Genomic DNA, 25,208 nt, shown 5'->3' on the forward strand with positions numbered 1-25,208 from the left:
GGGGTGGAAGGCACCCATTGGAACTTCAGAACCAAGTCATAAGTACTCTTGTGGAAGTCCACTGTAACTCTGAAAACAATCGCTAACCAAATGTCTATGGAGATTCTTAGTCATCATCCAGGTCATGGCTGTCCCAAAGGTGCTTTTTAAAGAGGCAACTGGATTTTGTTTTTCTTTGAAGATGTTTCGCTTCTCGTCCAAGAAGCTTTTCCAGTTCTGAAGCAGTGAAAAAGCTTCTTGGATGAGAAGCAAAACATCTTCGCAGAAAAAACAAAGTCCAGTTGCATCTTTGGGACAATTACTAGCAACTGGTTGTTAATTCAAGGTCTATGTCAAGACTTCTAACATCGGATGTTCTTGCTTGCCATATATGAAGAAGCAAACCTGTCTTATTTAGCCTATGTAGCACTTCTAGAGTTAAAGCAAATAATACTAGCCTAGTGGATGGGAAAATATGCTAGTTAATCATAACAATGTCTGAACACAGTGTTGCCAAGGTCAGCTGTAATGGGAGGGGCACTTCACACTTCACATTAATTGGAGAATGTGATTGATGACTGTAAAATGAAGGAGTGTGTTATGTTTTGTTATAGGTGTTTGGGGGAGGGAGGATTCAGTTTTTGGCTTAACTTTGTTAGTGCCAAAGCTATGCAGAAAATAAAGGATTCTTTCAGGTGAATAAGCCTCAAAGTTCTTTGAAAAGCTGCTTCTTTTCGGAACCATGACAGTCTACCTGTAAATGCAACACTGCTATCATATCCTTCCATGTGGACTAACAATATCCACTCCTTCCATGTTTCTACACAGAGTTCTCCAGATTCTTCACTATTTGATCTGTCTTTTGTTGGCCAAGTAGCTAGAAGGAAGAGGCAACAAGGACTAGAGAAGGAAACTCCAAGGACCTCACCTGCTCAGACATGTCCCGAGCTAGAAATTTCAAGTGGGTGATTGCAGGATATTTGTCTTTCCGAGCTGGGTCTGTGGTGCAGCGCATGAACAAGGAGGGGAGGATTTCTGTGTCAATTTTACACTTCTCGTTCACCACACTGACACAGACTTTGTAGAACTGGACTGGAGAGGCACTGCTACCATCTGACGTGGCCACCACAATGTTGCCTCCACCGGTGAAAGCAATATCAGCCAAGGCCACCCGGCAGCGCAGGCGGCAGAGACTCTCCGTGGAGGTCAGCACTTGTCCATTGGGCTTCAGCAGGGAGACAGTGACCAGCCCACTGATGGTCACTGCGATCCAGCCCTCCATGGGTTTCCCACCAAAGAGGGTCAACGATGGGGAGAATTTGACCCGGGAGAATTTCTCACCAAAATTGGATGCTCCAGACTATGGGTAGAAGGAAACAAAAGTTATTTAGGAGAGAGCTGATTGTCAAGAATACTAAAGGTAATCCTTCACTTACAACCATTCATTCAGTGACCATTCAAAGTTACAATGGCATTTTAAAAAGTGACTTATGACTATTTTTCATACGACTGTTGCAGTATCGACTTTGCTTGCAAGAAGCTGGCAGAGAAGGTTGTAAGTGGCAAACGTGTGACCATACCTCACTGTGATGTTGTAATCACAAGCCACACACCCAAGTTATGAGAACCAGAACTTGAACGGTCATTGAACGAATGGATGTAAGCTGAAGACTACCATAGGAAAGCAACCCTTCATTAACCTACTTACCTTCTCCACGTGCAAAGCCAGCTTCACCCCATTGTGCAACCAAGAAAGTGCCACTACTGGGTCTCCTTCCACTTCACTGCCCACCACACTCTCCCAGCTGTTAGCCAGGTGGTCCATCATACTCCAACATTTGATGTGCCCATCAGCGTCAGCAGACAGAAGTCTGGATCCTGCAGCCAAGAAAAAAAATAATGAAGGAAGTCAGGATACCAGTCAAGGGAGTGACAGGTCCATTCTCTGGCTGTAAAATGGAATTAGCTGATCTTGCATATTTGAATGCTATCTTGAAGTTTCTTTTAGGAACTGTCAACTCTTTGATATAGGGAATATCATGAAAGAGACCACACAAGGATTAGTGAAACGTTATTTTATCATCATAGGTTATAATAACAGGATCTTGAAAGGCTGCCAATTTCCTTGCACCCTCTTATACTAAACAGTAGGGTAGGGTTATTTTGAGTCTCTTTCTCATGTCTTCTTCCTCCCAGGATTGAATTGTCATTTATTATCTCTTAATGAACCTTCTATTCCTTCATCAAGGTCAATTTCATGCTCCTTTATATGGATAAGCCATGTAATCGTCTTGGCAACAACCCAGATATGGTTTGTCCATGCTTTCTTCTAGGTATTTTGTGAATACTCTACAGTCATGGAATTTCCAATTGAAATAGCTTCTGGAATCAGCCAAGGTCAGCTGGGTGTCTAATAATATAAACCACCCTTCCTCATCCTGGCACTCTGTCCAAGAAATCTGGAAAGTACCAGCCTGAAGAAGTGGATCTTTAATATCAATTTCATCAACTCATCTTGACACTTCGATTTTTTTGGGGGGGGGGGGAAACTAAGATCTTTCCAGGCAACCCAGGGCTGGAGACACTTTTTATCTGAAAGTGCCACGAAATGAACCAGGTGCACCAAGCTACAGTTGTCCTCCTTTACCTGACTGATCCCATTCCAAGCAGGTGATTATTTCAATGTGTCCAGAATTGATGGAGTGGACGTCCCACGGATGTTCTGTGTCAAGGATATGGACCATATGGGTGAGATCTGAGGAAGGAAATGGAAGAAAAAAAGCTACATAAATGGATGAGAAAGCAGCAGAGGGGAGGAAATATTATTTAGAATTAACACTGCAGCTGCTTGGAGATCTGGTAGAGTAAATGAGATGGCAAAGCTGGCCTTAAGACTGAGGGAGGCTCTAGAGCAGGGGTGGGCAACCTTGGCTTTTTTATGACTCGTGGACTTCAACTCCCAGAATTCCTCAGCCAGCCATGCTGGCTCAGGAATTCTGGGAGTTGAAGTCCACGAGTCATAAAAGAGCCAAGGTTGCCTACCCCTGCTCTAGACTCACTTCCAGCTCTAAATGGAGAAAGAATAATGGGCAGATTTTCCACGCTAGTTCCCCATATCTGCATTGGACTTTGGGTATTCCTCGACTTACAACAGTTCATTTAGTGACCGTTCAAAGTTACAACGGCACTGAATAAAGTAACTTATGACTATTTTTCACAATTACAACCTTTGCAGCCTCCCCATGGCCATGTGATCAAAATTCAGATGCTTGGCAACTGCTTCATATTTATGACGCTTGCTGTGTCCCGGAGTCAGGTGATCCACCTTTTGCACCTTCTGACAAGCAAAGTCAATGCGGAAGCCAGATTCACTTCACAACCGGGTAACTAACAATTTCAGGGATTCACTTAACAACTATGGCAAGAAATGTCGTAAAATGGGGTAAAACAATACATTTCTCACTTAACAATGGAAATTTTGGGCTCAGTTGTGGTGGTAAGTCGAGGAGAACCTGTATTCATAATAACTTGAAGCTTTCCCAGTAACCTGGATCCTTGACCTCGGCACCAAAACTTTTCATGACAGGGAAAGCAACAGCTATGGTCTCTTACCCATGTAGGATTCAAGAGCAGATTGTCTCTGAAGGCTCCCCTGAGCCATCCATGAATTTAGATCAGGGCTTTTCAACCAGTGGTACGGGTACCACCTGTGGTACATTGGCACCTAGCAGGTGGTACGCGACCATCCTAGAAAAGTGGTAGCGGGGGAGGGGAATGAGCTGAACCGGTGGCAGCACCGCACAAGCCTGAGCGAGAGATGGCTGGAGCTGCAGGGCTGTCCGGGCTCAGCGGAAGTGCCAGAATCAGCGCCAGGCTCCAGCTGGAGCTCGGTGCTGATCCTGATGCTCTGCTAAGCCCTGAAGAAGCACCAATCAGCTTGAAAGCAGCACTGATCCTGGTACTTCTGCTGAGCCCAGAAGAAATGCCGATCAGCTGGAATGCTGCAGCATCTCCAAGGTCTTGTGATTTACATTCAGATGATTGGCAACTGATTCATATTTATGACGGTCACAGTGTCCCAGGGTCATGTGAAGTGACCAAAACCTGCCGCAACCACCCAGCAGATGGGGGGAATAAAAAACAAATACCCCCACCCCACCCCCCGCTGCCAACCCTCAACAGAAATGCTCACAACAATGAAAACCTTGGACAGCAGGAAGAACGCGGCCGGGCAGGCAGGCAGGTGTCTTGCTCGGCTGTGGCTTGGAGGGCACTTTTTTTAGTGCCACTGTAACTTCGAACAGTCACTAAGCGAACTGTTGTAAGTCGGGGACTACCTGTACTTTATCACTTTTTTCCTTTTTTTTTTTTTTTGGTCATCAAGTTTTTGACACCTTGCTAGGCGACTGGTGGTACTCGGATGTTGCCATATGCTAAAAGTGGTACAATGGGTGAAAAGGTTGAAAAGCCCTGATTTAGGTAATCTGTCCAATTCTCTGTGAAATCCAAGAAAATACAATACATTCACCATTATCAGATTGAGGCTATTGAATGGGCTGACCCCTAGGTCTGATACAAGACTGTCCATTTCTTCATATTCTCTTATTTATCTATTTATACCCTGCCTTTATTCTTTGTATAAATAAAATCAAGTCAATGAATATACCGAATAATCTTCCTCCTTTTTGTGAGCAATTTTTATTTATTTGTATCCCGCCTTTATTATTTTTTTATAAATAACTCAAGGTGGCATACAATACTTCCTCCTCCTCCTATTTTCTTGACCGCAACAACCCTGTGAGGTGGGTTGGGCTGAGAGAGAGAGTGATTGGCACAAAGTCACCCAGCCGGCTTTCCTGCCGAAGGTGGAACTAGAACTCCCAACCCCCTGGTGACTGATGCAAAATGACTTTAGTCAGTTTTCACCATAAGGCATGTCAGTCTCCTGGTTTCTACCCTGGCACCTTAAATATTAGACCAAACTGGTTAAAACCTTAAAACAATTTTAAATTTTAAAACAATTGCAGCAACTATCTTCTTATTCCAGAATTTATTAAGAGCAACGTCAGTGGCAAAGAAGCCAACATAGTAGGAAATACCTTTTTCCTCCTCATTTTTGAGGTCCGTGGTGAAAGCAATCAAGTTGCGACAAGACCAGGCGCAGACCAATGGAATGGATGGGCAATGGTTACTCTTTGGGCGCTTCTCCCATTCACAAACGTATGCCAGATCCATTGTGTCTTCCTCAGTTTAACAGCAGGGAACCGCTACCTAGAAAAAAATTGCACCTGGAAGCTGCCATAACTATGACAAAGAAGAAAATACCAGCTGATAAACCAAAGGAAATCACAGCAGCCATCCCGTGCTCCCCTTCTTAAAATATGTTGCTTGCAGTGTTCTGCATGTATAGAAATCAAGCATCAAATTTGGACAAAAGGGAAACAGTAAGTGGTCCCACATCTACAAGGCAGAAGAAGGAACATCAACACATAGACAAGGCAGCAAACGTTTTCCCACTCTTCCCTACATATATTCCATCAGATGCCCATCATAATCTAAATCGTGTGTTGCTGGTAGAGAGTTGGGACTTTTTTCCAAGTAGGATCAATTGGAATGACAGTCTCTTTTTAGTTCAGTTTCTTATGAAATCAAAGACAAAGGACCTGATGTGAAATAAATTCACATTTTCCCCCTTTTAAGTTTGCCTCTATTTACCTCCTCTTTTTAAAAAAATTATCCAGGCAGTCTACAAAGGCCTCTAAAAAGTCCTCTATTTTTGTCAAAAGGAGAAAAGCATCATCCTGCTGTCACAATGCAAGCTCCATCTTTTCGTATCTGCATGTGAAACAATGATGCATATCAAAAAGGGGCCACACTGGTGTTCCAACGCTCTTTTGTAATTTGCCTCCAACACCTGCCCTCCCCTCCAAGACACCTATGAATTGCTGGATCACCTCTGGCTGGCCATAATGGTAGCTGAAAAAGTTGGAAACAATTGGTCATACCCTTTAAATCCCATAAATCCTAAGGTTTCAAATAGATTTGATGGACCAACTGAATTAACTGAACCAATGATGGAAAAAAATACTACTTTTTTTTTTATTAAAAGTTTTTGAATTTTACAAAGCAAATCCCTTCCCCAAACCCCCCACCCTCCCATGCCCTCCCCCATCTCCCCAAACCTCCCATACCCCCCCTCAACCTTCCCAGAGCTGAGTACAGGCTTAATTAAAATTTTTCAAAGAAAATAAAAAATAAAAAAAACTTAAAACACATATAAATCCTAAACAAATCTAAATACATTAAATTGAACAAAATATCTTCTCTAAAAGATAATAATTGCAAACATTAAACACACATTATAATATACTCTAAACCTTTTCTAATATTGTACTTATATTATTATCCATCATTCTATAAAGAATCCCCAAAACACAAATTTAAACATTACTTTCTTTAAATATCTATACCTACAATATAAAATCTAATCTCCCTCTTTCTTTACTCTAGAACACAAAAATAAGCATATAAACATTCATTATACCATCAAAACTGGATACCCATTTAAATAATTAAACTAAATACTTATATTTAAACTTCTTATCTAAAATTTTCATTCAATCTCCATGATCTTCTCTCCTATCAATAAAAAAAGGACTTAAAAAACATATAAATCCTAAACAAATCTAAATACGTTTAATTAAACAAATTAACTTCTCTTAAACCAATCTTTAAACAAACTATAATATACTCTAAACCATTGTCCATCATTTTATAATATACTCTAAACCTTTTCATATCATACTTATATTATTACCCCAAAACACATATTTAAACATTACTTAAAACATTAAAATTCCCTTATACCTGTTTAAATCTTTACCAATAACAAATTCCTCCACAATAAACACATTCCTTCTCTTGTCCATAAATCTCTTAAAGGTAATTCCAAAAAGTTTGTAAATCTTACTTCTCCCACAATTCAATAGTCTTCTGAGTACTTAAACTAAGTACTTAAACTTAAACTTGTTATCTAAAATTCATTCGATCTCCATAATCTTCTCTCCAATAGCCAGTTCCATCCACTATAAACACAATCCTTATCAGTCTCTCTTGTCCATAAACCTCGAAAAAAATGCTTTAAAATCTGCCCTTGAAGATAGCTCCAAAAATTTTTTAAGTCCTGGTTCTCCCACAAGCTCAGGAACCAATAGCTGTGAAGCTTCCTTAACCTCCTTCTTCTGTTGGTCTTTCTCTTTACGTTTATATGTTGCACGAGTTGTCCTCTGCTCTTTCATCTCGACTTGTTGAGGCCCCTCAGACTGAAATTTCCCCTTTTTAATTAATATAGGCTCTTCACACTGCAATTCTGCCCTTAAAGGTTGCTCCAAAGAGTTTATAAATCCTGTTTCTCCCGCAGATTCAGGAACCAATACTTGTGAAACTTCCTTGACCTTCTTCTGTTGATCCTTTTCTTTACAATTGTATGTTACACAGGTTGTCTTCTGCTCCTCCATCTCCACTTGTTGAGGCCCCTCAAACTGAAGTTTCCCAATTTTCATAAGTGTAAGCACTTCAGACTGCAATTCTGCCTTTTTATCTTCCAAAGCTTTGAACGTGGTAGATGGCGATGAGCATACCCCCAGGACCGAAGTATAAAAGTCTTTTGCTTTAGAAACAGTATTAAGACTATAACGTATCCCCAGGTAACTCACCACCATTCCAGTCGGAACGTCCCATCTAAACAAAATTTGTCTCTTTTTAAGTTCGTCTGCTAAAAAAGCAAACCCCTTTCTTCTTCTTAAAATTTTAGATGGGATCTCCTTTAAAATTATAACATCTTGTGAAGCAATTTGAAACCTCTTCTTATAAAAAGCTTGTATAATTTCATTCCGCAGAGATCTTTTCCCAAAGTAAATTACCACATCTCTTGGCAAATTCTTTTGCTCTGCCACCACAGAGTTAACTCTAAATGTCTGTTCCATTTCACTAAGTATTTCCTCTTTTTCTCTATTCAAAATCACAGCAAGGTCCTTTGCAACCATCTCTCTCAGATCTCCTTGCACAGACTCACCCAAACCTCTGATTCTTAAGGCATATTCCATTTGTTTATATTGAAGCATAAGAATTTCATCTTGAAAATTTTTCATCTCTTTTTCCATACTTTCAAATTTTCCCTCCATCAATTCCACTTTTTCTACTACCTCTTCTACACGAGAATTCAACTTTTCAAGAACAGAGGCAACCCCTTTTAAAGCCAAAACTATCTCTTGCCTCAAAGTCTTATTGTTTTCCTCTAAAATCTCTTTCATTTCTCCCCTAATTTGAAGTACAACGTCTCCCATCATATCTTGCAAATCCTTCACCATTGTTGACTGTGCCAAGGAAGAAGGTGGAGCTATTAATTTAGGTTGTTGCACTGATGATAACACCGAAGAAGAAGCCACTTTAGGAGCTGTAGGGATTACTGGACGCTTTGGAGCCATCTTAAAAAAATCTTTACTCCTTCTTGGAAATTGCAAAAATTAAGCAGAGGGGAAAAAAAAGAAATTAACTCCATAAAATCAAAAAAAAAATATCCTTCAAAAGGAGATCATTATAGTAAAGAGAAAGGAGTTCAAAAAAAAGAAAAAAAAGAAAGAAGAAAAAAATAATTAAATAGAAAAAATCCATTCCATTTTTTAAAAAATACAAAAAATACAAAAAACAAAAAAATTAAACAAAAATAATAATACTAACACTCCATTCCAATCATTAAAAAAAACAAAAAAAAAGGAAAAAAGAAAAAGGGAAAAAAGAAACACCAAGAAGCCTGCCGGTCACCATTCTACCTTCCGAAAAAAAAAAACCCCGAGAGGCTTGCCGATCGCCATTTTACTTTCCCTTTCAACAAAGGGAAAAAAAAAAGATAAAAAGAGGGAATATAAAAGTAAAAATAAATCTTTAGACTTAAAATCCAAATAAAATCAAAGAAAAAAATACTACTGAGGTAGACTTATAATATGGTATTTTTTAAATGGAGCTTTTGAAATATATTAGCTGTGGGGGGAAAACGCACGCGCAGCAAACTGCCGTGCTTCCCCCCCCCAAACCTCATAACCTTTTGATACCCTTTGTCCCAATGAAGCAGCCAGAAGGTCATCCTCTTTTGACTTAATGCCTCACCTACCTAAACAGATAATATGCTTAGTTCCTTCCTATCTTTTCCTGTCTTTGTTAGTTCTTTCTCCTTTTGATCTGCCTGTATTTGTTCTTTACCTGGTCTTTGATCATGTAATGTGTTACTAGGAAATAGTTGCTTATATGAAGGAATCTTCCAATGAAGAAACTTTATGTCAGCATCTAATGTTTAAGCTGGTGTATGTAAAAAGTATATAAAAACCAATAAACACACAGAGATTCTCAAGCTGTGACAAGCAGCTCTGCAGCAGCTTCAAATCTCTACTCAAGACATGCCTGTGTCTTTTTCTTAGTGTCTTACAATTAGCAATCTGGAAATGCTATGCAATCTTATGTTCATGCAATGTAAGAATATGTAATCTTTGTAGGTGGCTGTAGATATTGGGAAAATAAATCTTACTTCTCTTTGGAGTCCTCAGTGCCCTCTAAGTTTGGTTCTTTTCTAAAGTAATTTCATTATCCAATGTCTGCAACAAACCACCAAGCTCAGAGAGCACCAAGGACTCCTGAGCTACAAATAATTTCTTCTATTGTTACTTCTCTTCCTTGTTGCCATTTGACTGAATGCCATTAATGGTTTTAAATTGCATTTATCACAACCAGGTATATGGATTAGACATAAATGTTCATACAAAACAAGACTCAGGAGCAGCTAATTAGGCAATCAAAACCAACCCTAGCATCAAATTAAAGCACTCCCTAATCAGCCTTTGCCTGAACACATCCCACCATGTCTCTGCTTTAGTTGTCAAAATGTGGTTCACGTTAGAAAGTTCTTCCAGTATTTTGTGCCCCTAATAGTGGGAAGAATGAGAAGAGATCTTGATCTTTGTCACTGTAACTTTCCTCCAAGTACTTAAAAAGCATTATCATTTCCTTTCCTCAGCTGTCTCTTTTCCCAGCTAAATATATCTGGTTTCCTCATCTCTCCTCATGAAGGCCTTGTTTCTGATTCCCTAATTATACCTGCACTTTTTACAATAACTTTTTACAATCACTCTGGGTTTTTAAAAGGGGGGTGATTAGAACGGAACACAACACTCAAAGTGGAGTCTGAGCTATGCACTATATCAGGGGTAGGCAACCTTGGTTCTTTTATGATTCGTGGACTTCAACTCCCAGGAATTCTGGGAATTGAAGTCCACAAGTCATAAAAGAACCAAGGTTGCCTACCCCTGCACTATATCATAGAAATGGCATTTGCTATTATTTGGGACCTGTATTTCTATCAATGCAGCCCAAAATTGCATTTTCCCTTTTTTCCAGCTATGTTGCACTGCTGAAGCATAATCAGTTTAAGATCAGTGACAATTCTAAAAATCTTTTCAGATGCATCGCTACTAAGCCAGGTACCCGATATCTCACAGCTGGGGAATTCTGGGAATTGAACTCTACACATTGCAAAGGCACCAGGTTTGAGAAACACTAGTCTAGATTTTTGTAGCCTAGATATGATGGCCCTAAATATGAGAGGCCTTCCTTTCTTCTGTTCACTCAAGTCATTCATGAAAATGTTGATGGCTACCGGTTCCAGAATCAAATCTGTAACTCCCCATTCAATGCCATATTCCAATTTCATTTTAAAAATATAATGTCTATTCTGTGATTGTAAGACTAAACAGTGACTTGATGGTGCATAATCAACCAATCTATCAATTACTCTTTGAATACCATTTTGAAGACACCTTTGTTTTTTTCTTAATAGATCACATATTGATCTAGCTTGCCAATAATAATGACGCGAGGCACACTATCAAACGCTTGCTAAACTCAAGTTATATTAAATCCATAGCATCCCATAAGCTACCAATAGCCCAAATTAGTAATCACTGCATTGTATACAATGTAGTGGCCCTAAAAGATTAATGCCTCATCAAACGATGTGAAGGGGAAAATTACTCTGGAAATATAAGCTCTGCAGCAAAAATATCCTCCGAGAGTAGCTTTAAAATGTTTAGATTTTTAGCTTTCTTGCTTGCTTTTCCTCCCCCCCTCCCGTTCTCCCCAAATGAACTCTCCCATATCCCCCTACTTACCGCAACCACCTATACAGTCCAGCTCCCATGCGCATGCGCTAAAACTTGGGCTTTCTTATTAATGCTATCTAATGAAGTGCCTGATATTCATGTCAGTGAAATCAAACCTTTTAAAAGCTCACGCCAGAGAAAAATATAATTTTTCCCAAGCCTCTTTTGCTGCGAAAACTCAAATTTCTGTTTCTTTTTCGGGGATCTTAATAAGGATGAGGACCTCTGATCTTAATTCCTACCCAGACCTTCCGCGATGATACCCAAGGGACGCATATTTGCATACGTCCTTTCCCATCATGCATCCCGAAGAAAGACAAATCAGATAATTTATTGGGAAGAAAATATTTTAATGTTTTGTAATACTAAGATTTAATAAGCATAGAGGAATAAGAACATTCTGCATGGATATAAAAATAATAGGCACATTTAGTTTACATTGTCTCACTATAACATTACAATTATATATGTTTGAAGCTTTATATACCATACAAGACAGGCTAGAATTTGTGCTCGCTTCGGCAGCACATATACTAAAATTGGAACGATACAGAGAAGATTAGCATGGCCCCTGCGCAAGGATGACACGCAAATTCGTGAAGCGTTCCATATTTTGCAACAGAAACACACCTCTCTTTCCATCTGCCTTTGCCTACCAAAAAGTATATTTTCACAACATATATTTTTTACATAAAGCAATACCTTCTACAAACAGCTTGTGAGAAACGTTTGGAATTTGCAATTCATCCGTTCCTAAAATCTCCTGTAAATTCCTTTTCCATCTGGCCTCTGTGTGGTGTAGCCTTGGCAGATGCTTGTATAGAAAACGTTTGTTACCGTTTCATCTTTGACATCACACTAGATGGAGCTTCTATTATGATTATGCTTTATTAATGCAGTAAGAACCTTTTGAAAAAGTTTATAAATATAATATGAATACTATAGTTTATATAATTCTAATTTGTTTTTGTCCTAAGCAGATTTAAGAACTTATGTTTGTTATATGACGAAAAGATCCAGATACCTACAAGGAAATATTCACGGTAATGGTAGTGATAGTAAGCACAATGATAATGTAATAACAAATATTTTGTTTCAAGAATTTTAAATATATTTTAATTTTAAAAACTTCAGATGTGATGCAATAGTGCTAATTTATGGTAAAATAAAAAAAAATACAGAGAAGGATGAGGGGTGACAGGATAGCAGTGTTCCAATATCTCAGGGGCTGCCACAAAGAAGAGGGTGGAGTCAAGCTATTCTCCAAAGCGCCTGAAGGCAGGGCAAGAAGCAACAGATGGAAACTAACCAAAGAGAGAAGCAACCTAGAACTAAGGAGAAACTTCCTGACAGTTGGAACCATTAACCAGTGGAACAACCTGCCTCCAGAAGCGGTGAATGCTCCAACGCTGGAAGTCTTTAAGAAGAGACTGGACAGCCATTTGTCTGAAATGGTTTAGGGTTTCCTGCCTGAGCAGGGGGTTGGACTAGATGATCTCCAAGATCCCTTCCAACATCATCATCATCATCATTATTATCTACAGACCTCACACATCCTGGACATAAACTGTTTCAATTTCTCCCCTCAGGAAGCTGCTATTGGGCATTGCTTGCCAAAACAACTAGGCCCAAAGACCCAAATGTGTTTTTTCAAAAGGCCATTGTTTTTCCTTGAAGATGTTTTGCTTCCCATCCAAGAAGCTTCTTCAGTTCAGTTTCCACATCACTGAATATGCCTAATGATATCTAACATGTAGTAGGGCTGTATTGCTATTATCCTCCTTATTTTTCCTATTACCTGTTCTTATTGGTATGTTATGACTATCACTTTGTTGGTTGTATCTTATGATTTATGATTATATCTTATGATTTATGATTTATCACTTTGTTTCTGGTATGTACACTGAAAGTATATGCATCAGAGACAAATTCTTTGTGTGTCCAATCACACTTGGCCAATAAAGAATATTATATATGCTATTCTAATTACATAATATAATAATAGCATTAGAAATACTATTGATTTGTTATTAACATTACATCTGCATTTGTCAATCTTAGAAACTTCACCTCCTTTCTAGTTTCTGTTGTTAAAACATTTTATTGTATTATAAAATAAAATAGAAAAAAAACCCCAGATAATAGGATCCAGTGGGGAAGGAAAAGGGAAAAAGAAGTGAGGGGGAAAAGGGGAGAAAGAAAAAAAAGCATTGATTTCCGACTTTCTCTGTTGCATTAGAATAAAGCATTAACATCAAACCTCCGCTTTTTACTTTTCCAAAGTAGTATAAACTAGCCATTTCTATAACAACAAATCAATCTAATCAGTAAATCCTAAGATCAAAGTTTAATTTTTTTCCACTTCAAGCACAAAATCCAGAAGTGATCTCCATATGGAAGCAGAAATATTTATATTCTTTAATAAAAACAGTAAATTTAGCCATCTCTGCCAACTCCATCAACTTCTGTAGCCATTCATCCATAGTAGGAATCAAAATGTCCTTCCATTTTTGTGCATACAATAGTCTGGCTGCTGTTGACATATATAAAATCAAAGTTCCATTTTTTTTCTAAGTCTTTTTCCATTATGCCCAGAAAAAAAAACCCTGCTTTCATCTTTATCGTTACTTTAAGAATTTTCTGTATTAGGATATGAACCTACTCCAATATTTCTTTGCTTTATCACATGTCTATCATAAGTGGTAAAAGGTCCCCTCTTTACATTTACATTTCCAACATTCATCTGAAATACCTTTATACATTCTTGATAACTTATCTGGTGTTAAATATCAGCGGTATATCATCTTATAAAATTTTTCTTTTAAATTGTAATTCAATGTAAATTTTAAACTTTTTGTCCACATATTCTCCCATTGTTCCAGCATTATATTATATCCAAAATCCCTTGCCCACTGAATCATAGTGTTTTACACATTCACTTTCCAATTCAATTTCAATAACATTTTATAAACCTTAGAACAGTGGTTCTCAACCTTTTTAATGCCGCGACCCCTAACCAGTCGTAAGTCGAGGACTACTCAACTGGTGCAGCACCATTTGCAGAATGGGACTTTTGGCGGCTCAGCAGGGCAGAGACAGCCTGGACAATTCCTATTGGCTTTTGAAAGCCAATAGAATTAGACTCTATTCAAGAGAGTCTATTCTATTGGCTTTCAAAAGCCAATAGAATAAAAGGGAGTAGCACAGCTAAGGAAAAGGGGGAAAAAATGGCGGACTGCGTTGTTTGGCGACCCCCGTGAAATGGTCATTCGACCCCAAATGGGGTCCCGACCCACAGGTTGAGAACCACTGCCTTAGAATAATATGTTCATCACTACCTCACAATAAAATTTCCAGTTCATTTTTAACAAAGTCAAACCCATAACTCTTTTTATCTAATTTAAATCTTTTTTTCAATTGTTGATATGCAAACCAATGACAAACATAGCCCTCTGATCGACTTGAGGGTAGGGTCACCAGAGTTGAAAAATATCATTTCACCATAAGTCCACCAGTCTGGCTCCTCTATCATTTCTTTTCTTTAAAAAAAGCTTCCTGTGGGGACACCCAAAGAGGCAACTTTGTAGAAAATCTTGTTTTGTAATTGTTCCAAACTCTTAGTATGGTGTGTCTAACAAAGTGATTGTTAAAATCCACATTGACTTTAGTCATCCAAATTCATGACCTTCCAAATCAAGTAGTCTCTTGTTCTGAATGTTTACCCACTTTTTTAGCCAAGCCAGACAGCATGCATCAAAGTACAATTTCATATCTGGTAGGCCCAAACACCCTCATTTCTAAATAAGCATATTTGAGTGCATATCAGGGAAATCCCAGAGACTTTTTGTATGCAACTCCATCATGTATTCACTCTATAAATATTCTATCTTTGATTTTGTAAATAGAGTACAGGTAGTCCTTGACTTATGACCAGAATTGAGCCCAAAATTTCTGTTGTTAAGTGAGACAGTGAGTAAGTGAATTTTGCCCCGTTTTATGACCTTTCTTGACATTGTTAAGTGAATCACAGCAGTTGTTAAGTTAGGAACACAGTTGTTAAGTGAATTTGGCTTCCCCATTGACTTTGCTTGTCAGAATGTCACAAAAGGTGATCGCATGACCCGAAACACTGTAACTGTCATAAATATGAGTCAGTTGCCAAGTATCTGTATTTTAATCACATGACCATGGGGATGCTGCAATGGTTGTAAGTGAAAAATGGTCATAAGTCACTTTTTTCAGGGCTGTTGTAACTTTGAGCGGTCACTAAACAAACTGTTGTAAGTCAAGGTCTACCTGTAAATATTTTAATATTAGTTCATTGGGAATGCAATTGTGATATGCCTTTTTAATATTTCTGCCAAACGCTAAATAAACTTTTAAACAGATCCTAGGTGTACATTTAAAACAAATCAGTGATAATAGATACAATGTACACATAATAGAATGTACACTCCAGAGATGGTAGAGGACAGAAAGGCCTGGAGGAACGTTGTCCATGGGGTCGTGGTGGGTCGGACACGACTTCGCAACTAACAACACACATAATACATCAACATTAAAATGCATGCAAGATGAGGGAGTGGCAATTTCTATCATTTAAAAAAAGGACAGCTTTTGAAACCAACTTAATGATGCATCACTGGGTAATACCTCCAACTAAATTTATTCACTCTTTCAGTACCTTTTTACTGTTCTAAAAAAAAATACTAATTTCATGAATCAAATACAGCGAATTTCTCCAAACGTTTCCAAAAGGTATTGCTTTATGTAAAAAATATATGTTGTGAAAATATACTTTTTGGTAGGCAAAGGCGGATGGAGAGAGAGGTGTGTTTCTGTTGCAAAATATGGAACGCTTCACGAATTTGCGTGTCATCCTTGCGCAGGGGCCATGCTAATCTTCTCTGTATCGTTCCAATTTTAGTATATGTGCTGCCGAAGCGAGCACAAACTTTAACGTCCCTGGAGGGTTATTTAAAGGTTATTTTCTCAGATTTTCTCAAGTTACGATGATTGATGTCCGGGTTTTTCTCCCTTCTGTATTTCATACTCAAAATATTTCTTTCTATTGCAGTGTATTGCTTTCAAAACAATGAATCTAAACCTTTTTAAATTAATCTTAAAAACCAAAGGCTTTATTGAGTTCCCCTGGTGCATCATGGGAGGCGCCTATGCAAATAAAGTCATGCTTCCCTTTATCTGCCCTCCCCACGATACTCTTCCCCTTTTATTTCTTTTCGTCAGTTAATACTATTTTGCTCATGCATTGCCGATTTTTCCCCCAAAACAGTTTAGGAAAATATATATATCAAAAGAAAAAGCTGCTAAATGTAACCCCATATGCGGGCACGTAGCCCTCCAAACATCCGATTGTTGCTGTTCTTTACACGAGGAAGGGACTGGCGAGGCAGGGTTTGCTCCGCGTGCAGATTTACAGAATAACAGAGTTGGAAGGGACCTTGTAAGTCATCTAGTCCAACCCTCTGCTCAAGCAGGAGACCCTATATCATTTCTGACAAGTGGCTGTCCAGTGTCTTCTTGAAAGCTTCCAGTGATGAAGCACCTACAATTTCTGAGGGCAAGCGGTACCATTGGTTGATTGTTCTGTCAGAAAATTTCTCTTCCTTTCTAGATTGAATCTCTCCTTGATCAGTTTCCATCCGTTGTTTCTTGTCTGGCCTTCAGGTGCTTTGGAAAATAGGTTGACCCCCCTCCTCTCTGTGACAACCCCTCAAATAGTGGAACACTGCTGTGATGTCATCCCTGGTCCTTCTCTTCAATAAACTAGCCATAGTTTATTATTATAAACGGTTCTTGCAACCGTTCTCCCTATGTTTTGGCCTCCAGCCCCCTAATCAATCTTATACTGTCACCCTTCCAGAAGCAAACCAATGAAACGGCCATCCGATTAAACGTCCCCTCCAAATAAAGGATAATAGCGGTAATTGCACAGGTGCATTTACATCAGGATTTCTCAGTCTCAGCAACTTTTAAGATGTACGAATTTCAACTCATAAGACGTGTGCAGGGATAACTTTTGCATTGCTTGCCTACACGCAAGGTAACTGTTCCCACGTCACTAGTTCCTCGCGCAGGCAGGCAGCTAGGCAGGCTGGAGGGCAGCGCAACCTCATCCAACCTGATAAGGACAACGAGAAGGACACCAACCACACAAGGACACAGGTCGCTTGCCAAGGGGCCAGGTTAAATCCAGCCCTGCCGCCACTCCCCGGGCTGACGTCACTTCCTGCGGGGGGAGGCTCCTAGGCCGGGTCGGTCCCGTCCTTCGGGCGTTCGGGGAGCGGAGAAAGAGGGAAGGCGGTTGGGGGGGGGAGCAGCAGGCCGGGCAGCGATGGTGGGGCTGAAAAGGGGAGCGGCTGGGGGCCTGAGGGGGAGCCAGGAGGAGAAGCTGTCTGGAGCTCCCCTGGACCAGCCTTACGGGTGAGTAGCAGGAAGGGTGGAGGGTTGTGGGCGCTTCGCAATTGTCTTTGTGTGTTCCTTGTATTTGTTTCGGGTCAAGGAAAGGAGCTCCTTCCCTCTGATAGACTGCCTTATCATCTGGAGGCTCTTGTGCTTAATAACACAGACAGCTCTGAAGTCGAGTTGGGTAGGATCTGACTGTAAAAATCCAGCTCATCCAGGATCTTGAAGGTTGGAAAGGCAACAGCTGTCACCCACTGCCTTGTTTTGTGTTTCCTCCTAAGGTGGAGGAGAATGAACAAAGCTCTTCCTTGTTCAAATCTGTTTTATTTAAAAGCAGTTGAGCCCTAATGACTCTCACAAATTCCTTGGTCGGTGAGTTCCACAGGTATAGTATACATATTGCTGGTCTTTTTGTCACCCTGCACTTGGGACATCTACTACCATCTTTGATTGTATTAGTGCTTTATGCTTTTTTTATATATATATGTCAATTGTCTGAAGAGGTTTGTTGTAAAAGGCAATCTAACATTTTTTTACATAAGAAATAACATACAGTATCTAAATGCAAAAAAAAAAACCCCACATTACATTATTTCCTATCCTTTCTAACATTTCACTTTTAAAGCTTTTTTTCCAATCTTTCTTTATTCAAAGATTGAGGAAATGGTCAGCCATCAGATGAAACTGGATGCAAACTTCCTGAGAATGATAGGTGTTGTAGACCAATACAATATATTAACTTTGGACATAGTTGTTATTATTTTCTTGCTTTATCCATTTTAAAGGAATACTCACCATAATTATTAATTGGAAATATGATTGATTTACTTATGCATATGATTTATATAGCCACTCATCTCAATAGCAACTCTGGGCAGCTTCCAACATTTAAAAACAATGCAATAACATAATATAAAACATAAACAGCCCAGAAGTCAAACCAACCAAATAACTACATCACTTGATTTTAATAAACATTCTGGCTCTCATTCACACAAACACATCCACATCTTTAGAGCACCTTTCTCCCCCTTCCCCAAAAAACTTGTTTGGTGGGAGCCAATCTAATTTAAAGGAAGGACCGGATTGCAAAATGTAAAGCTTCCTTGCATATACCATAGAAAGCAATGAACCAATGTAACTTGATGCAAGTTACAAAAACAAAAACCCACAATTTTCCTCAGTGCTTCCTCCCCAGAGTGGTCAGATTGCCACATTAACAAAATGTTTTCTTGTAGTTTGACTATTGAAGAAGATGGCTTGCACTGGCCCAGATGATAGCTATTTCCGTTCTAAAAAAAAGTTAATACCAATAGCAATATTCCTCTTGTTAAGCGAACAGGCAAAATGACAAAACTATACAGCAGGGGTCTTCAAACTTGGCCCTTTTATGACTTGTGGACTTCAACCCCCAGAATTCCTCAGCCAGGCACGAATTCTGGGAGTTGAAGTCCACAAGTCATACAAGGGCCAAGTTTGAAGACCCCTGCTATACAGGTAGTTCTTAACTTACGACCATAGTTGAGTCCGAAATTTCTGTTGCTAAGCAAGACAAGTGAATTTTGTCTCATTTTACAACCTTTCTTGCCACAGTTGTTAAGTGAATCACTGCAGTTGTTAACACAGTTGTTAACTGGATCTGGCTTCCCCATTGATTTTGCTTGCCTGAAGATCACTGAAGGTGATCACACGACCCTGGGAACTGCAACCATCATAAATACAAGCCAAATGTCTAACTTTTGATCATGTGACCGTAGGGATGCTGCAGCAGTCATAAGTGTAAAAAGGTCATACGCCACTTTTTTCAGTGCCATTGTGACTTCAAACACTCACTGAACAAATGGTTGTAAGTTGAGAACTACCTGTAATGGGAAAGGAGAAAGTTATCTTCTTTTAGATCTCTCCAGGAACCCCAGCAAAAGATTTCTTGTCCTGGAACATTATCTGCAAAATTCTTTTGAGAAAATGCTGGAATCAGTTACTGTGAAGAGGAAAATAACTGAACACAAAGTTGCCGTATATTGAACTTGCATCCGAGCGATGGGATGAATTAGTCTATGTATTTTTTTGGACTGCCAAATGGAAATACTTTGCATTGCCTTTATGTGTGACTTCCCAAGCTCTTCTACAGCTCTAAGGCTTCTTGCAGGTCCCCCAACCAAGTATAGGTAGTCCTCAAACTTACAACCATTTGTTTAGTGACCATTTGAAGTTACAACAAAGTCAATGCGGAAGCCAGGTTCACTTAACTGGGTTACTAATTAAACAACTGCAGTGATTCACTTAATAGTTGTGGCAAGAAAGGGCATAAAATAGGGCAAAACTCACTTAACAAATGTCTTGCTTAGCAACGGAAATTTTGAGGTCAATTGTGGTTGAGGTTTGAGAACTACCTATATAACTAGGCTTCATACAATAGCCTGGCCATCTTTTGTCACCTGTGGGAGGGTTGAATTGCCAGTACTTAGGAAAGACTAGCTTAGAGTTCATTATTATCCTTTGCAAGAAGGAGTTGCAAGATAAAAATATAGGCATGGAAAATGTGTATAGATTGTTCCTAACAGCTCAATAGATCCTCCATGTTTAAGAGCAGCCTATTTCTAAACACTATACAGTAGGAGAACAGGAGGAGAGCCTTACAGCCTCTCTTGCTCTTCCTGACCATGGATGAAGATTGTTTAAGTCCGTCTGGTTTGGTTTTTTTTTCCTGCAGTTATCTGTGCTGTCCCTTGAAGCATCTGCAAAGAGAAGATAGAGTCTATAAAGACTTAAATCTTTGATTTGGAGGGGGTGGAATTTTGTCTTTTGCAGAAGGATTGAAGATTGCTTGCCCCCTCTGGCCACCCCTTCCGCCAAGAGATTCTCTCCAGCCAAACGGAAACAGTACTACATTAACCAAGCCATCCGCAACTCGGACCTCATCCCCAAGGCTAAAGGGAAGAAGAGCCTCCAGCGCCTGGAGAACAGTAAGTGGTTGTTAGGCAGGGCTTAGAAACCCTTTGGTAGCTAGCTATTATCTCTTGATTACCTATTGAACTGATCAAAATCCAGAGCAGCCTTTTCCGACTCAATGCGTTTCAAAGGTTTGGACTATTAACCACAATCACGCTGGCTGGGAATTCTGATAGTTTTGACCCCAGCACTTTTAGAACCGTCCAGTGATAAAAGAAGCTCAGTCTTTTCCAAACTTTTTCCTTCATTGCTTATCAAAAAATCTTATTGAATTTTGAGGACAGGTGGTAAGTCCCTCCCTTGAGTAGTGTCATAATGTCTTAACTGTTGCTGAATGAGTGGTCATAACTCAAGGACTATTTATGTTATGAAAACAGTATCACTGAATGATCTTTATGTCATTTCAACAAATTACCATTTCATCAGTTTTCATCTTAGGAGGAGTACTCTGGCAGACTTCCAAATATATTTTAGTACACAAGGCAATCATTAAGTCAATTTAAGTGTCCCTAATGAGTTTGCCTGTCATTGCTCAAAGATAAATCCACTTTTATCCTATTTTGGATAATTGATCACTAATGAATCGTTCTTCATTCAGGCTAACTAAGAATTATTATCTTCCAGACTAGTTGGGACTAGCTGCTCTCTAATTTTTATATTAAATGTAAATATCCAGAATGGTATGAGGATTGAAGGTTGAGGATGAGGTATTGACGACCTTTAAAGTGCCTTCCATCTCTATGATTCTATGCCTAAATAGTCCAACTGGGTAGCTGTTAGGGCCAATCTGGCTTGCTGCCTGAGGCATTGAGGAATTGATCATTGGGAACCAAGCTAAGGTGATGATGAAGATGCTGACCTAGGCACCAAGAGAGCTGGGTTCTAGTCCTACTTAAGCCACAGAAGCTGATTGGCTGACTTTGGCCAGTCCCTCTTTCTTAACCCAACCTATCTCATAGGATGGTTATTGGGAAGAATAAGAGAAGTGAATACTAGGTGAGCAGCCTTGAGTTTCTGTACAAAAAGGGAGATATATAGCTAATCAGTACAGGTAGTCCTTGACGTACAACCATTCATTTAACAGCGGTTCAAAGTATCAACGGCACTATAAAAAAATTAATTATAGCTGGTCTTTGCACTTGCAACCGTCACAGCTTCCCCAAGGTCACGTGATCAAAATTTGGACGTTTGGGAACTGGCAAGTATTTACAACGGTTGTAACATCCCAGTGTCATGTAATTGCCATTTGAGACTTTCCCAGCTTCCAGTAAGTGGGAGAAACCAGATTTTTCTTAATGATCACTTAACAACCACAGTGATTTACTTAACAACCATAGCAAAAGAGGTCATAAAATCAGGTGTGATTCACTTAACAACTGCCTTGCTTAGCAATGGAAATTCTGGTCCCAACTGTGGTTGTAAGTCAAGAATTATGTGTAATTAAGCAGTGTTGGTAGCATGATGTTGAGTGTGCCGTGCTGCCCACTGATGTCCCTAAAAGAGTCACTATTAAGGTACATGCATGAAGCTTCATATTTCATTATTTATTAATTCCGTGCATTTCTAGCGCGTTACCTAATGACCCTCCTTGAGCGGGATGACTGCACCAGTGAAGATGGAGATCTTAACCATCCTGCTCCTCCCAGCATTTTTACTGAGGCCTGCAGCAATGAGACTTATATGAAGGTAGGGCTCTATTTTTTTTTTTCTTTAGCTGATTCCTCTCCCTTGGAAACAGAATCTCTCTCCAAGCCCAGTTTTGCATTTTCTTTTCTTAACTGACATCACTGGATGGTGATGTGGTAGAGGTTGAAATATAGCCTGCAGGGGAGGATTTAAGTCAGAAAATGTAAGGAACCTGCCCCCCAAATGATGGTACGAAAATAAAATAAGCTGAAAATGTGACAAGATTATACATGTCGAATCATGTCTTTATTACAAAGGATTATAGTTTATGGGTGAGTCCATGCTTTCACGGAGGAGGCTCTTCACTGTAACTGTGCTGCTAGAGTTCAACAATTGGGGATAAAGGGAGAATTGGAGTGGATTGGACCAAGCTTTGGTCCCCAAACTAATGTTTTTTCCCTAATGAGGAAAAAGCTTTATACAATACAGAAAAAGCTGTATTGGCTATGGAGCTGTGGCATTTCCTATTTCACTAAAAGCAAGATAGAACATACATAGAATCATAGGGCTGGAAGGGACCCTTGTGGTCTTCTAGTCCAACCCAAGACCTTATATCATCCCTGTCAAATGGATGCTCAGTCTATATTTGAAAACCTAGTGAACATTCATAACTTCAGGAGGCAATTATTCCATTGATTAATTGTTCTAACTGTCAGAAAAATTGTCCTTCAAGATTCGATCTCTTTTTAACAAGCTTCCATCCGTTACTTCTTGTCCTGCCTTCTGGTGCTTTGGAGAATAAATCAATCCTCTCTTCTCTGTGACAGCCTCTCAGATATAAACAAGCAGAGCTTTAGATTTTTCTGCTCTGGGTTCTACCCCCTTTTGACCTACGCCAGCCAAGTTCTGGCCATAATGTCTAGCAAAAGAAGAAATTGAAATCCAGCTGGAAGGCACCTGGTTGGGGGAATGTTGGGATAATTAGCTAGTTCAAAGAAGAACTGAGTGGCAGACTCTAAGAATGATCCCTGGTAGTTTTTTTAAATTAACTTTTAAATTAAAGAAAGGGGAGGCCAGCTTCTGCCAGATGTCCTGAGGTGGTGCACGCACATTTGGTGATGTAATGTATGAGGAATGAGCAAGGTGGAAGGGAGTGTTGTGTGGTGAAAGACAATGGAATAAATATTACAGGATAAAGTGTTGCTTAGTCACACTTCAGGCATTTTTACTGTGCAGTACTTGGGTGGTGTTAGGTTTTCTTCAAGTGCCATAGAATCAAAGGTCTTTGTGCAAACCTGGGCAATAGGCAACTGGCAACAGGGCTGTGATTTGCAAGATGATGTAAGAAAAATGACACTCCCTGTTAAGACAATGAGGAAGAAAGCTGAAAAAAAAAATGACTCAGTCACAGAGGCAGAGTGGTGTAACAGTTAGGATGTTTGACTCCCAGCAGGGTGACCTGATTGCAGCTACTGTATTCTCTACCAACCAAAAGTTGTCCAGTTGAGTTTCTCACAGGGTTGTTGTGAAATAAAACTGAAAGAATCATAGGGTTGGTGTCAGAATCCAATTATATTTCATCTTTAATTATCAAACATAGAAACTCCCAATTCTGCCTTCTCTGGATTCTGCCATAAGAGGGAGAAAAGGGGGAGAGCAAAGGGGCTTTATGGCCCTCACTTCCTTCAGCACACTTCAAAGGACTGAATGTGTGTTTATTGTGGCCTCTAAGCTTTAACATATCAAAGAAGAGTAATTGCCTTTCATGTAGTTATCTGAAGTCTCCATCCAGACGGAAGAAGAAAGGGGATGGAATTGTGATACTTGAAACTATCACTGGAAGGGGGGTTGATTGGGTGGGACTACTGGGGAACCCCTTAAAACCTTGAATGGGAGAGCTTGAACCCCAAGTCCTGTCTAGCATGCCTGCAACCATTTTCTCTTAATAAAGGATTCCTGTTGGAAGAACTATTCCAAGAGTTCTGTCTTCTTAAGATGCAAAGTGGGGTGGGTCCTTACATTAGACAGGACTTGCAAAATTAATCCACCTGGAAGGTAGACCCTTGCCGGGGGATTTTGCAAAAATTTACCATGTCAGACAACGAAGCAAGAGAGGGAGAAAACTCCCTGGAAGGAGAGCCGCTGACCCAGTTGGAACCTTGCCAGATGTTGGGATCCGAGAGGCCAGATTTCTCAGAAGAAGAAGTGGTGGAGACACAGGACCACAAGCCTCGCTGGTCGATGGGCGTTGGAAAGAAAAGCGAGTGGGGAAAGGAATCAAGAAAAGTGACCCTGAGACGGGGGACCAAGCAACCAGAATGGAAGCAGGAGATGGAGAAATCCCTGCACGCAAGTGAAGAGGGAGGAAGCTGTATGCCGTACTCAGACTGGATCCTAGAGAGAGCTATTGACCTGATGAAGAGAACTCTCAGCTCCCTAGGAGAGGAGATTCCTGAGCCCTACGCCCGCCCCAGTTCCTGGAGCCACAAAGGGAGAGACACCGAGGGGGACGTGGAACCTGCAACCCCAGGGACATTTACTGATCCAGGAGCTCCCACCCCCTACCGGACCCAAGATGGAAATCTGGACGGAAGACACTACCACCCACAATGGAGGCACCGATCCATTCCAAGACGTCCACCGTTGGAGGTGAAATTCAAAGGGGAGCCAACACGCTTGGGGTTTTTCCTAACCCAAGTCCTCAGCTACATGGAGGAATATGGGCAGGACATCCCCAGCGACAAAGCCCGCATCCGGATCGTGCAATCTGCCCTGGATGGACCAGCTGCAGATTGGGTGGTGAACCTGCATGACTCCAATGCCCCAGAACTCAGTAACTTCAACCGTTTCATGTCCTCTTTGAGAAGACGATTTGAAGACCCCCTGGCTGATCGCAAAGCCCGTGAAAGAATAACAACGATGAGGCAGGGCAAACGCCCAGTGGCTGAGTATACACAAGAATTCCGAGCCATTGCCAGCAAACTGAATTGGCCAGAAGACATCCTCCTTGGCCGTTTC

The 25,208-nt window shown here is 40.1% G+C and overlaps 2 protein-coding genes, 1 long non-coding RNA gene and 2 other non-coding genes across 8 annotated transcripts in view; 2 read left to right on the plus strand and 3 right to left on the minus strand.

The window, feature by feature from the left end:
* Positions 1-11,907, minus strand: part of MED16 (mediator complex subunit 16) — a 31,564-nt gene extending 19,657 nt beyond the window's left edge. The window contains exons 1-6 of one of the 3 annotated variants that reach the window (XM_039334731.1): positions 11,889-11,907; positions 6,584-6,618; positions 5,079-5,250; positions 2,627-2,734; positions 1,688-1,857; positions 908-1,339 (exon numbers count right to left, since the gene is read on the minus strand). In XM_039334731.1, coding sequence (XP_039190665.1) covers positions 908-1,339; positions 1,688-1,857; positions 2,627-2,734; positions 5,079-5,214 — 846 coding nt within the window. In that variant the 5' untranslated portion in view covers positions 5,215-5,250; positions 6,584-6,618; positions 11,889-11,907. Of the gene's footprint in view, positions 1-907; positions 1,340-1,687; positions 1,858-2,626; positions 2,735-5,078; positions 5,284-6,583; positions 6,619-11,195; positions 11,437-11,888 lie in introns of those variants that run through there. The other 2 variants (XM_039334730.1, XM_039334732.1) reach the window with 2 other exon arrangements.
* LOC120304346 lies at positions 11,696-11,802 on the plus strand. The gene has a single exon (XR_005555703.1). It is a non-coding gene; the product is annotated as a U6 spliceosomal RNA (small nuclear RNA).
* A 4,123-nt stretch (positions 11,908-16,030) lies between the features above and the next one.
* On the minus strand, positions 16,031-16,137 carry LOC120304347. Its single transcript, XR_005555704.1, has one exon. It is a non-coding gene; the product is annotated as a U6 spliceosomal RNA (small nuclear RNA).
* Positions 16,138-17,476: 1,339 nt separating this feature from the next.
* The window catches only part of R3HDM4 (R3H domain containing 4), a 29,708-nt gene continuing 21,976 nt past the window's right edge, over positions 17,477-25,208 (plus strand). For both annotated transcript variants that reach the window (XM_039334734.1, XM_039334733.1), the window contains exons 1-3: positions 17,477-17,630; positions 20,424-20,578; positions 22,132-22,250. In XM_039334734.1, coding sequence (XP_039190668.1) covers positions 17,542-17,630; positions 20,424-20,578; positions 22,132-22,250 — 363 coding nt within the window. In that variant the 5' untranslated portion in view covers positions 17,477-17,541. The remainder of the gene's footprint in view (positions 17,631-20,423; positions 20,579-22,131; positions 22,251-25,208) is intronic.
* The window catches only part of LOC120304321, a 75,696-nt gene continuing 69,870 nt past the window's right edge, over positions 19,383-25,208 (minus strand). The window contains exon 6 of the long non-coding RNA XR_005555699.1: positions 19,383-20,350. This is a non-coding gene — a long non-coding RNA (uncharacterized LOC120304321). The remainder of the gene's footprint in view (positions 20,351-25,208) is intronic.

Source organism: Crotalus tigris, unplaced genomic scaffold (assembly GCF_016545835.1).
Source record: "Crotalus tigris isolate CLP2741 ecotype Arizona unplaced genomic scaffold, ASM1654583v1 scf7180000017633.3093840, whole genome shotgun sequence".
NCBI lineage: Eukaryota > Metazoa > Chordata > Lepidosauria > Squamata > Viperidae > Crotalus > Crotalus tigris.